Source organism: Melopsittacus undulatus, chromosome 9 (genome assembly GCF_012275295.1).
Source record: "Melopsittacus undulatus isolate bMelUnd1 chromosome 9, bMelUnd1.mat.Z, whole genome shotgun sequence".
Taxonomy (NCBI): domain Eukaryota; kingdom Metazoa; phylum Chordata; class Aves; order Psittaciformes; family Psittaculidae; genus Melopsittacus; species Melopsittacus undulatus.
Window position 1 is genome coordinate 12,276,990 of NC_047535.1, and position 12,483 is coordinate 12,289,472.

Sequence of the window (12,483 nt, forward strand, 5' to 3'; positions counted from 1 at the left end):
CAGGGGTGTGCAGGCACACGTGTGTGCAGGGACCTGCACGCGCTGCAGGTGTGCACACGCGGTTGCAGGAGTGCTCACGAGCACACACAAGAGCATGCACAGACACGTGCAGCTCCATGCCCCTGCTGCCAGCCTGTGCTGCATCTGCACGTGTGTGCAAGCAGGTACACGACCGCACGTGCTCGCGAGCACCCACATGCGAGTCTCTACAAGCAGGCACGTGCAAGCTCGTCCCAGCAGCACCCATTGGAAGGCTCTGGTGCCCGGGGTGGGCACCCGCAGGGGTCTCCGCATCCCCCCGCCACGCTCTGGCTGCTCCTCTCCAGCGCCTGGGTTTATTTTTAATCCCATCGAGCCCCGGGTGATTCACGCGGCGCCGCCTGCTCTGTGCTCACCGAAATAGATGTGCTGGGGAGAAGGGGCCATGTGTGGAAGGGTCTGTGCCACCCCCTGCCATGCAGACACGGGGCAAACTCCAGCTCTAAAGCACCAGAGGCCGGCCTAGGAGGTAAAGCGGCTGCTCCACACATCTCTGAGGCCTTTGCAGTGCCAAGTGATGCTTCCGGAAGTGGAGCCCAGAGGATGCCGTGCGGATGCTGGGTGGCATTGGTGGGGACAAGGGGCAGAGCACAGGATGTCCTCATGGAGTTAGGAGCTTCTGATCGGTGTTTAATGGTACTAGCACTAGTTACACTGGCCTATCAGAGTGCTTTAGGACTCAGAACCACATCGAATCATGATTATGAGTATTATTACTTTGGTCTTTTGGGTTACTCAATCCAAGAGAATTGCCTGCACCGACAGGCAGCAGATTGACACTCACGGCTCCCACTGCACCGCCTGAAATGCAAGATCAGGACAATACTCACAATCAAAAAAACTCAGGAAAGGGGCACAAATTCTCCATTGAGACTTGGGAGAAGCAGAGGAGCATCTTTCCCCAGGAACCAAGGAAAATATCCTTCTTTGCATGCAATAAAACATCCCCCTTTCCCCAAAACCTGGCTAAAGTTCCCTGCTCTGTGGTGGTTGGGCATCACAAGCTACCCTCCCACCCTATTTAAGATGTATCACTTCAGAGGAGCAGCATTTGGGAATCCTTTTGCAGAAGGGTGAAGACATACAAGACTTGAGAATTATTAGTATTTTCAATGCCAAGTTTTAAAATTTATTTCTAAAGGTCACATTTTTAAATTAAAATTTTAAGTTTATAGTTAAAATCTTATTTTTTTTAAATAAAAGTCCTACAGCTTTTAAAATTAAAGTTCAGCAGTAAAAGGTTTCCTGTCATAGCAGCAGATCTCACACACTTAAGCCAAAAACACTCTTTCTAAGAGATTCGCTGCTTTGAGCCGAATGTGGTTCCCAACCAGCTGTGGACAACAGCCATGACTCCAGCTCCATGGGACAGTGGCAGCACCAGTCTCTTCTCCAAGGAGCCAATAGGGAAATCAGATCTCTCCGGGATGCAGGAGGCCTGAAGCTGAGCTCCACATTTGAGGACAACAGGGCACTTCACACCTTGTCACCTTCTCTCTGCAGGGTGGGAAGCCGGGACTAACACACAGTTTATCAGGCAGGCACCCAGCATGCTCCAGAGCAATGGGATGTTGCTTCCACACTGGCATCTCTGGAGCAAGCACCTACACATCTCCTGCCAACAATAACCCTTGCACAGTTTTAAGTCCCAGCTAAGCATGAAAAAGCACCTTTTCCTCTTTGGGTCATTTATTTATAGATTTAAAGAAATAAAAATAGAAAGAGGCAAAGGGTGCACGCTAAAGGGACAGAAATGTTCATTGCAACAAAGTAAGAACAGAAGCTGGGGCAGGAGGGGCCAAGCCAAACCAGCAGCTCTCGAGGCAGAACCATCACTCCTCCAGCCTGTGTAGAGCGACGGCAGTGGGACTCATGCTTCAAAACCCACCAAATTCATTTTCACAGTATCCAACATAAAGCGGCTGTGCCTGGACCCCGCGCCTGGCAAGAGAGCAGAGAGAGGGTGTCACAACACAGGAGTGACCTGGAGCTGTGGGAAAGAGCCCAGAGGCCACAGAGATGCTGTGAGGGCTGGAGCAGCTCTGCTCTGGAGCCAGGCTGATAGAGGTTGTACAGAGAAGCTGTGGCTGCCCCAGCCCTGGCAGTGTTCAAGGCTAGGCTGGACACAGGAGCTTGGAGCAAGCTGCTCTAGGGGAAGGTGTCCCTGTCCATGGCAGGGGTTGGACTGGATGAGCTTTAAGGTCCCTTCCAACACAAACCACTCTGTGATTCTATGATTACACAGAGGACACAGGCAGAGCCCAGAGTCAGGTCTGAGTGGTCACAGCATGGCCATTGGTGCCCCTCTCAGGTGTGACAAGGAGGGAGCAGTTTTCATCCTGTGCTTACAGACTTATTTTTCTGCTCATGTGTGGGAGCCACGGGTAAGGGTAGGTTTCCTGGGGAAGCTGATGCTGCAGGAGAGGTGGCAATAGCTGACACGTCCCCCTTCCTCAGCATGAAGCCCTCTCCTCGACAGAGCCGCCAGCCCACGCCAGCAGCAGGGTTTCTCTTCCAGCACTGCACAAAGCAGCTCTGCCTACGCACAGGCAGAGAAAAACCTGGGGCTCTCCATCAGAACAAGGTGCACTCTGCACCAGGGAAAGCCCACCTCACCCTCACCACCCTCACGAGGGGCTGAACCCAGCGAGGGGGCCCTGTCGCCACGCTCCGTGTTGCGGTGCGGAGGACGTTACCCTAGGAGCTGGCAGCGGAAGGCCGCCAGCCGCACGTAGGCGTCCTGCAGGTTCCTCACGCTCTCGTTGCTCCACAGTCTCTCGGCTACAGCCCCAGCTCTCGGCCTTGAGGAGCGAAGGACAGAGGCAGCAGGTCAGGGGGAGTTCAAGCACTTCCCACACAAAGCCCTGAGCTCCCCAGCACCTTCCTGACCAACATCCTGCATCATGTGGCTGCTGGGTATCAAAAGATCCACTCCCAGACACACGCAGATCAGAAGTGAACCAGGGAGAAAGGACAGACAGTAAAACACATAGTGGTGGTGCACAGCAGCACATTACACTCTTGCAAACCCTCATTTAAGCCTTAGTAAAGCTGTTACTAGCACAGAGGTCTTGCCAGGGGACAGGGACAAGCACCAAGCACAGAGCAAACCCACAGTGTTTGGCACACATTGCTCAGTGGTGAAGGAAAGGGGCCCAAGCCTTGTCCCTGTGACTCCAGCCAACCTCCCCACAACTTCTCTTACCAGAGCCTGGGGGTCAGGTTAGTGACATCCACGTATTCGCCCCACATGCAGGCCTCTCCACCAATCACCAGATCCTTCTGTTTAGCGCTGCCTGCCAGAGGACACAGCATTCAGGTGACGGGGTGTTGTATAACACCCTGCCCACACAGGTGCCTGTAACACCTTGGCTCAGCCAAGGAGGCAATAACTTGTCTATCTGAAAGCCCCCACTTCAAACCTCAGGCTGGGGAGAGCAGAGGTGTCCTCTGCTGGCAGCAAGGGAATGGGACATAGCACAGGAACCAAAGACATGGTCACTCAAGCACCTTCACCCCAGCAGCAAGACACGCAGCCCCTGTGCTACCTCTGAGTGACAAGTCAGCTGCCTCACGGGAAGGAGACATAAGGAACACACCTTTGAACTTCAAGGGCTCCACCTGGTAGGCTGCCATCCAGTCTTGCCCATACGAGATGCGGTTGAGGTACCAGGGGGTAGAGAGCAGAGCATGGTAGCCAGCCTTGGTGACATCTGCCATCTCCTCCATGTATGGCTTGGAGGTCTTCCACACATGGATGATGGAGTCTGGCCTCAGCTGAAGAGGACACATGAAGACCACAAGTGGGATCAGCACAGCAACAAGAGCACCATGTCTCCCTGAGAGCAGAGCATTCACAGCTCCAAACACCCCCAAAGGGAAACTGAGGCAGACTCTGGCTTGACCTTTGAGCCACTTCCCATCTTGTTTTGAGGAAGCAACAGAAAGAGGGCTAAGCCCATTTGCAGTGTCCTGGGCAGGGTTCAAACAGACACCAGAGTGACAGAGCCACCACCTGCCAGCCCCAGCACAGCACCCCAGAGTACACCAGTGTGTTTGGCTGGAGTGCTGGCACTGCTCACCACAGCACCAGCAATTGCCTTAGGGAAAGCAGGCAGCTCTCACCTTCACTCCGTTGTCAAACACCTCCTGCCACAGGACAGAACCTTTGCCAAGGGAAGAGACAATGTCCAGGAGCCTGGAACGGAAAGAGAACCAAGTTTTGGGTCATCTCACCTACACTCTCCACTGGTTGCACACAGCTGAAGTAGCAGCATCGGTACTCCCAACACCAAGACATGAAGGTACTTCTGAAAGAGAAGGGAAAAAGCACAGCCCCTTATGGGGCTTCTTCCTCGTCAGCCCCAGGTTTTGTGTGGACAATCTCCCAACAAAACACAGGTAAGCTACTCCCTTTGGGGTTAGGGAGACATTCCCAAATGGATGTGCTCCTGAAAAGGACATCTGGTGTCCCCAAAGCAGCAGAAGCCATTTCTGCTGGTCACATACTGCAGCTGCAGTGCCCGGATGCAGCTGTCCTTACTTCTGGATGTAGAATGACTCCAGTTTTCTGTAATCTTCATCAAAGCCCATCTGCTTCATGAAGGCACGGATTTCTGGATTGGATTTCCTGTGCACCAAAGAGAAGAGAATAAAAGCACTGCAACCAGAGCTCTGGAGTAAGGCCAAGACACAGCCAAGTCCTTCCCACATCCATCCCAGGCTATACCAGGCATTCCAAGAGCTGTGGCTGCACTGGCACCAGTGGCTTCCCACAACTGGCATCCCCATGAGCCCAGAAACCCTGGGCAACTAACAAACAGAGCATAGGGAGCAGGACACCAAGGACCTGCAGATGATCATGACTCCAGTCCCAGATACTTTCCCCCTCCAGACCCCATCCAGACTGATCTCAGCCTCACCAGCATGTGAAGTCCACCTCATCACCACCGAGGTGAAGAAAGAAGTCTGGGAACACAGAGCTGACTTCTTGAAACAAACTGGTCACAAACTGGTAGGTGCTGTTAAGGATTGGGTTGATGGGCCCATAGGTCCCAGAAGGATGCTTGCCTGAATAGCAGGGAGTCAGGAGGCCTGGAGCACCTGGATCATAACAAACACAGAACAGTAAGGAGGGTGGAAAAGATGGCCATGTCACCCCATATAACCCCTGGATGATCCTCAGCACAACCCAGGGCCTGCCACGGCACAGAAGGCCTGAGCATGGCCCATGAGGCACAAACAGAAGCAGAATCTCTGGCTCAAGATGTCTGACCTGACAGGGAGGGATGCTTCTTTGGGGAGATTCCTACAGAAGCTCACACACTGAGCAGTGCAGTGCCCAGCACCCCCTCCCAGCTCCACACTTCTGCTACAGATGGGGCAACCACAGTTATGACTGTGACCACATGCACAGGGTGTACTCCAGTGCATTTGGAAGCAGGGAAAGGAGACAGAAAGACAAGGCAATGTTTTCCTGGAGCCTCTCATTCTTCCAGATATGGAAGAGGAGATACTTGAAGTAGAGAGAAGTGTGTCAGGACTGGGGAGCACCTGAGCAGAGGGAGGAAGCTTGGTCAGCTGTACCCCTAGTTAAACCCAAGATCCTGGCAATACCCACGATCTTAGCTTTGGCAGAGCAGGTGTTCCCTAAAAATCACCCAGCTTGGCCCTAAGAAGAGATGGAAATGTTTTAGCTTTGGCTTTTGTTCCAGAAGTTGGATCATTGTGTCCTACTTCCCCCAGACAAGGGTTTGCTCCTCCTCAAAGCCAGCCTGTGGGACACAGCTGCCCACAGCCTGTGTTTGGGATCCAGGCTGCAGATTCCCTTCCTGCCCCTGGTACAGCTGGACCTCCCCTCACAGCAGCAGCAGCAGCAGGAGGTGTGCTCCTCACCCGGGCCCCAGGACAGCGTGTGCCCCGGAGTGTCAAACTCCGCGATGACCCTGATGCCGCGCAGCCGTGCGTACTCAATCACCGCCTGCACGTCACCGGCCGTGTACACGTGGCTCATGGCATTGAAGGCTCCCTGGGGGAACACAGGAATGTCAGCACCCTTCCCAGGTGCTGATGGAGGGATCTGCTCCCCTGGGAGATGATCAGGGGGGTTACCTGCTTGCTGAGTTCTGGGAAGGTTGAGCTCTCATAGGGGAAGGATGGGTCGTCCACAATGTGCCAGTGAAACACGTTGAACTTGTTGTAAGCCATGACATCCTGGGAAGGAACAGGCACAAAGAAGAATATGCCCTGCCCCTTCTGAAAGGTCACCCAGCTTGCCACAGAAAGGGGACAACGTCTCTCTGGTCCACAAGGACAAGGCAGAGTCCCTAAACATGTCCTAGAATCCAAGAGGGATTCAGACACCTTTCTTCAGACACAGCAGCACCACGAAGAGCTACAGAGGGCCCTGTTCTTCCTATAACTGAGCCAGTGGTGGAGACCTGGAAGTTTAATTCTGCCTGGGATGAGCACAGAACCACCACTCACCTTTGTCTCACCTGCCTGGCAAGAAGTCACTGTTCTCCCTTCCCTTAGAAACAACCCGCCTCAGAAAGTAACCTGGATTGCAGGAATCCAAGATACCTCAGGGGGGTCTGCCTCATCCTATTTACAAAGGGAGCTGAGAAATCACACAGACAAGGTGGCTGTGAGTTACCTCAAGAGCAAACACAGCCATGTTTTACCCCACAGCAAACATAGCACTGGGAAGGGCCAGCAGCATGGAAGCATTTTTCTATGATGAACATCTGTGTATTAAGAATCGATGTCATGCTGCCTTTCGACCCCAACCTGCTACTTCATCTAGGGACAAGCAAGCTGGTTTTGTCCAGAACACCCAGGTTTCATGAGCTCTTCCTCAGTGAGCTGTAGATGCAGTGGCCTCAGCTCCCAGGATCTTTGGAAAGGAGCAACACAGAAAACCAATACAAAAGCCCTCCAGGCCACTCAAAGAGGGCTCAGTTGTGGCAGCGGAAGGGACACCCAACTAAATCACCTCATCTTCCAGCACAGGCACCCTACCAGAGTTTCCAGGATGGCTCTGAGGGGCAGGTAGTGACGAGAGGTGTCCAGCAACAGTCCCCGGTGAGGGAAGCGGGGAAAGTCCACGATTTCTGTCTTGTTGATGTAGTACTGCACACAGAGAATATCAAGAAGTGAGCAAGGCTTTGGGTAACACAAACCAGGGTCACCTTTGTCCCCAGGGTTGGTGGGACCCTCACTGTCCACATTAGAGGCCAGCCAGGGAGAGCTGTAACACATCACCCGCTCACAAGGCAGGATGTGGATTCATAAATCTGCTTGGGCTCTGGTGAGGCTGCACTGCTGGTACCCCCCCACTGCAGCCTGCCCCATGGAGGCAGGAGCACTACGGAGAGCTGACTGCCCCAGCACTCACCGTGCCATTCTGGTCTCTCCCAACGAGCTGGCTGAATGTTTCCAGGCCTGCAGGAAAACCACACACAGTCCCTTTCTCAGCACGGATTCCCCCAAAGGAACAGAGCTCAATTAAGAGCTAAGTCGATGGAAAGACAGGCACATCCCCATAGGCCTGAGGCAGGGAGAGTGGGAATGTCCCACAGAAAGCACACTTCACCTCTGAGAGCTCCCCAGACGGCATCAGCAGAAAGCAGTAAGGAGCCTTCCGAGACAGAGAGCTTGTCTGAAACACAGCATCAGAGAGGCTGGAGTTAGGCCCCACACAAATGCTCCATCCCTGGAAGTGTTCAAGGCCAGGTTGGACAAAGCCTTGGGTGATATGGTTTAGTGTGAGGTGTCCCTGTCCATGACAGGGAGGTTGGAACTGGATGATCTTAAGGTCCTTTCCAACCCTAACTATTCTATGATTCTATGATTCCATGTGCTGCTGCAGGCCACAGCAGCACCAGGGCAGGTTTAGATGGAGCTGAGGAACAATTCCTTCCCCAGAGGGTGCTCAGGCATTGGAACAGGCTGCCCAGGGCAGGGCTGCAGTCACCATCCCTACAAGTGTTCACACACCGTGGAGACGAGGCCTCAGTGCCATGGGGAATGGTTGGACTGGATGAGCTTAAAGGTCTTTTCCAACCTGGCTGATTCTGATTCTATTCTATTCTAGAACTGCACCTTAGATCTCAGAGAACAGATCTGGGGGTTTCTTCTTTGTTTTAACCCTCTCCCACTGCTTTATCAGCACCCTTAGGGAAGCGCCTCCCTCCCTGCCCATTTGTCAATAACTCAGCAAGGACTGCTGGATTGCTGCCTCTCTGCAACTGGGGGCAAGTGCTGTATAGTGCTCCTTCCACCTGATGGGCACAGGAACAGCTGCATTCCCTCCTGCTCCCAAGCTCCATACTTACAGCTCTCTTTGGAGTCCAGGCTCGGAAACCCATCACAGTCTGGTGTGGCCACAGAGACGAGCAGCTGAGTGCAGGGCAAGGCCTGGGGTGGGTTCTCTGAGAAGGGGACGGGTCCATTCCCTGCAAAGGACATAGACCACAGACATCAACCCCATCCTGGCCCTTTTCCCTGCTCCCAGTCCACCACCATCCTCCTAGCTAGTGATGGGAGGCATAGGAATACATGGTTTCAACACATGGCACCGCCTCTCACCCCAGAGCAAGCACTGGGTGCTCAGCAGGGTCTTCCTTCAAACACAGGCAACCAGGAGCACATGAGCTGATCCCAACCTTCAGCACGAAAGTGAGGAAACCCCCAGGGAAGGCTTTGCAGTGGAAGCTTAAAGGAGTGCACAAAAGAGGAGACACATCAGAGTATGGTCTAGGAGCAGTCCCCACAGCCTCCTGAACACCAACCCCTGCTCCAGGCACAACTATTCCAATCTTCTCCTGGGGCATGAAGAGATTCATGTTTCCAAACTCTCCCAACCATGGGAAATGAAGCACAAACCCAAAAGCTGTGCTACCCTCCCCACCCGTGACAGACAGAGCGAAGAAACCCTGCAGGAAAGGGTGGGGAATTAATCCAAGCCTGCTGCAACCTCACCTTCTGCAGAGAGCAGTGGCTGGAAAACAAACCTGGTTGTATTCAGACCCCAGCAGGAGCTCTGGCCACACTTCTCTATCTTGGAAGAAGCACTTCCGAGGACACAGAAGCCCAAGACCTCGTTGGAATTGTTCCCCCAACTCCCAGAGGTGTTCAGCCTTTGCTGAGACACATATGTCTGGCCAGGAAGAGGGTGGGTTAGTGGGGTGAGACCCTGCTACTCACAGCCAACTCCATGTCTGCACCCCACAGCATTCCCAGGAAGAGTCAATGCTCAATACGGTCACTAAAAATAAGGAGCTTGGCTTTGAGCAAGCCTGGTCAGAAGCCAGGCACCAAGCAGACCTGGGAGAGATCATGGCACCACCAGTGTTTGGGGGGAATGCAGAGCCCATGCTCCAAAGCTTGCAGGAGCCAGAGACCCACATTCCTCAAGGACGGAATGGTGAAACCTCCGTGGAGAGAAGGGAAAAAGCTAGAAGATAGCCCTGTTTTGAGCTTTCCTCTGGTTGCAGACAAACTGGTAGCCAAGGCAACCTGGCAGATGTGCGAGCACACACCAGCACAGCAGGACCTGCTCCCTCTGCTCGGCAAGGCACTGCTCACCAGGGACGCCTGCTCTCAAGCCTGGGGACACGGGAAACGCTCGCTCTGCTGAGGTGCCACAGCAGAACTGGTCCCACCACAACAACCACGTTTAAACCTGCCCAGGGAGACACTGCCAAAGCCGGCGGCAGGCATGCACCACCACTGTCGCTCCTAGAGGGCTATGCAGGTGGGTGCACCAAGGATACGTGATCCATTCACCATGAAGGCGGAACGTCATGAAGTTTACAGTCATAAACCGGAGGATAAGGGCACTAATAACTAACTGCAGGAGGTTAGCAGTAGTAAAACATCGCGGGTGGTTTGAGCTCCACACAGCGACTGGGGTCTCTCCCAGACTTGTCATGGAGCTGTCCAGCTGAAGGACAACAGACAAGGTGACAGCAGCAAGGGAAATCCAATTAGATATGTTAATTCTTCACCTGGTGGGTGGTCAAACACTCCAGCAAGGGCCCAGCTCTCCACCCTTGGAAATACCATCATTGCAGCTGGTAATAGCCCTGAGAAGCAAGACCCAACTGCAAAGTTGGCTCCAATTCATGTTTGGTTTGTTTTGAGCAGGGGCTTGGCAAAGACCCCTATATGTCTCTTAAATTGGTCTGTTTTCATGCCTGAAGTCCAGAATGAAAGGAGAGGTTGGAGAGAATCCTGCCTGCTGTTAAACTGACATAGCAGATTCTTGATACACATGAGAAAATGGTTTCTGCTGTTTATTTTCTCTATTCATAGACACTATTCCCTTCCATCCGGGGTTTCCATTGCCCGTTCTTACTAACCATCCAGCTGGAAAGAAAAAAGGGAAGGCAAAGAGGGGAAAAGCCTTAATCGTGTAGTGTCATAAAGCAGGGTGTATGGAAAGCGATGAGCACGAGCTCAATCTCATGATCGCACAGTTTCACCAAGTGATGTGATGGTCACATTTTCCCTCTGGGATGAACAGGAAAATGTGAATAATTCTATCTGCTGTTTTAAGGTTAGTTCCTAGCAGCAAAAAAGAAAGAGTCTCCTCAGCTCCCAAATCAAACTTTATTTCTATCACTACTTACAAGAGTTGAAGAAATAAAATAAGTCAAATGGATCTTTCTCAGGGTCTCAAACTTGCCTTGGTCCAAGTACAACGTGCTAAAGACAAAGCCAAGTGGCTCCCAGGGCCACGAACACTGATCGCAGTTCAGACCCACATTTAAACACTCAGAAGCACATCAGTGGCTCTCTCTGATGAATGAAGGGTTTCACATTCCCCAGATGCAGCCCTCCAGGCTGCCACAGACCCACGCTGCCACCGAGCATCCGTGTGCGCCGGCCCCCCAGCCCCTGCACACACAGCAGGGACCTCCCCGCACTGCACCCCGGACACGCAGTGGGTGCTATCACAAAGAGGTCTGGGCACAGGAATCCTCTAGAGCCCAGGCTCTCAAAGCTTCTGCCTTTCCCCTTCTCGCCCTACAATTTCAGGATGAATCCACAAGCTAGAAAAGCCACGCTGCCTCGGGATGCTTAGCAACCCTTCTGGAGAGCACTCCATGGCATGGATGTGTACTTGGAAGGAACATGCATGAAGCAACAAGAGTCTTTCCTAAGGGATTGCTTCACACTGGACACTAGGAGCTGCTAGGAGCAGGAAGAGTCAAGACTAGCAAAAACGACTGGAGCTGAAGCAATTGCAACAGCAGTCACGAGAGAAGGAAGCAAAATGAAGCGCTGGGGAGCTGAAACACGATCTGGGGGAAATAAAACAATGAGATCAAGTCTTGATAGCAAGAGCCTAACTCCCTGAGAGACAACCTGCACCGCATTCCGCTTCCAGAGGTGCGTGCCACAGGCACTGCACTTGCCGGGAGACGCAACCCAAGCCACTGCGGCACCAGCCCATGGCCACCATCAACCCCAGCCGCTGCTGGCCCGCGGCGATCCGGGGGTTCCCAAGCAGCACATCCCCCAGAACACACGAAGGGTTGGGTTTGGCTCTGGGGGGTTCCTTTGAGAATAACGCCATCCATGGAAGGACAACCACGCTTCCAACGGCGCCGAGCCCCCCGCCCCGCCGGCAGCCCGCACCCCGCCTCACCGGTCGGGCGGGCGGCGGCGAAGAGCAGCGCCCGGTACCGCTGGAACGCCGCCTCCAGCACGGTGCAGCCCGGCCCCACGGCCGAGCCGGCGGCGTGGCCGAAGCTGAACCGGGCGGGCGGCAGCAGGCAGCGGCCACCGCCGGGCGGGGAGAGCTGGACCTGCGGCCGCGGCCACACGGCAGGCGCCGGCTGCAGCAGCAGCAGCACGGGCAGCAGCCGGAGCAGAGCCCGTCCCGCCGCCATGTCGTGCCCCGCTGCCTCAGGGAGAGGGCGGTGCCGCCCGCCAAATGGCAGCTCGGCCCCACGGGGCCGGGTCGGGGCCGGGTTCGTGTCCCGCGGGCCGCGGACACCTCAGAGCGGCCTCACCCAGCGGCGCCAGGTCCGGAGCCAAGCGAGCGGCTCTTCACCGTTAAATAAACCCACAGAGCCTCACGTTGTGCTCGGTTCTGGCCCCTCGCTACAGGAGAGACATTGAGGTGCTGGAGCAGGGCCAGGGAAGGGCAATGGAGCTGGTGCAGGGCCTGGAGCACAAGAGAGATGGGGAACGGCTGAGGGACCTGGGGGGTTCAGTCTGGAGAAGAGAAGGCTCAGAGGGACCTGATGGCTCCCTACAAGTGCCTGACAGGAGGATGGAGCCAGGAGGGGCTGGGCTCTGCTCCCAAGGAACAAGGGATGGGACAAGAGGAAACGGCCTCAAGCTGCACCAGGGCAGGTTTAGATGTGATACAGGGGTAACCAACGTACAGGGGGGTAATACAGAGAAATTATACAAGGGGTTAAAGGATTT

At 54.2% G+C, this 12,483-nt stretch overlaps 1 protein-coding gene across 1 annotated transcript; it reads right to left on the reverse strand.

Moving 5' to 3' along the window:
* Positions 1-1,189: 1,189 nt before the first annotated feature.
* Positions 1,190-11,939, reverse strand: HEXA (hexosaminidase subunit alpha). Its single transcript, XM_034066160.1, has 14 exons — positions 11,696-11,939; positions 8,376-8,495; positions 7,634-7,699; positions 7,436-7,482; positions 7,060-7,170; positions 6,151-6,252; positions 5,935-6,067; positions 4,962-5,142; positions 4,583-4,669; positions 4,165-4,237; positions 3,639-3,816; positions 3,245-3,335; positions 2,736-2,840; positions 1,190-1,980 (listed from the first exon to the last, which is right to left on the reverse strand). The coding sequence occupies exons 1-14, from the start codon at positions 11,937-11,939 to the stop codon at positions 1,917-1,919; spliced, it is 1,602 nt and encodes a 533-aa protein (XP_033922051.1). The 3' UTR covers positions 1,190-1,916.
* Between the last annotated feature and the right edge of the window lie 544 nt (positions 11,940-12,483).

Bases quoted from the DNA above. Each gene is read 5' to 3' on its own strand.
- HEXA (XM_034066160.1), bottom strand. From the start codon at position 11,939: ATGGCGGCGGGACGGGCTCTGCTCCGGCTGCTGCCCGTGCTGCTGCTG. The intron at 8,496-11,695 runs GTGAGGCGGGGT...TGTCCTTTGCAG, and splicing joins CGCCGCCGCCCGCCCGACCG to GGAATGGACCCGTCCCCTTC. The intron at 7,700-8,375 runs GTAAGTATGGAG...GCTGTGTTTCAG, and splicing joins CCTGGACTCCAAAGAGAGCT to ACAAGCTCTCTGTCTCGGAA.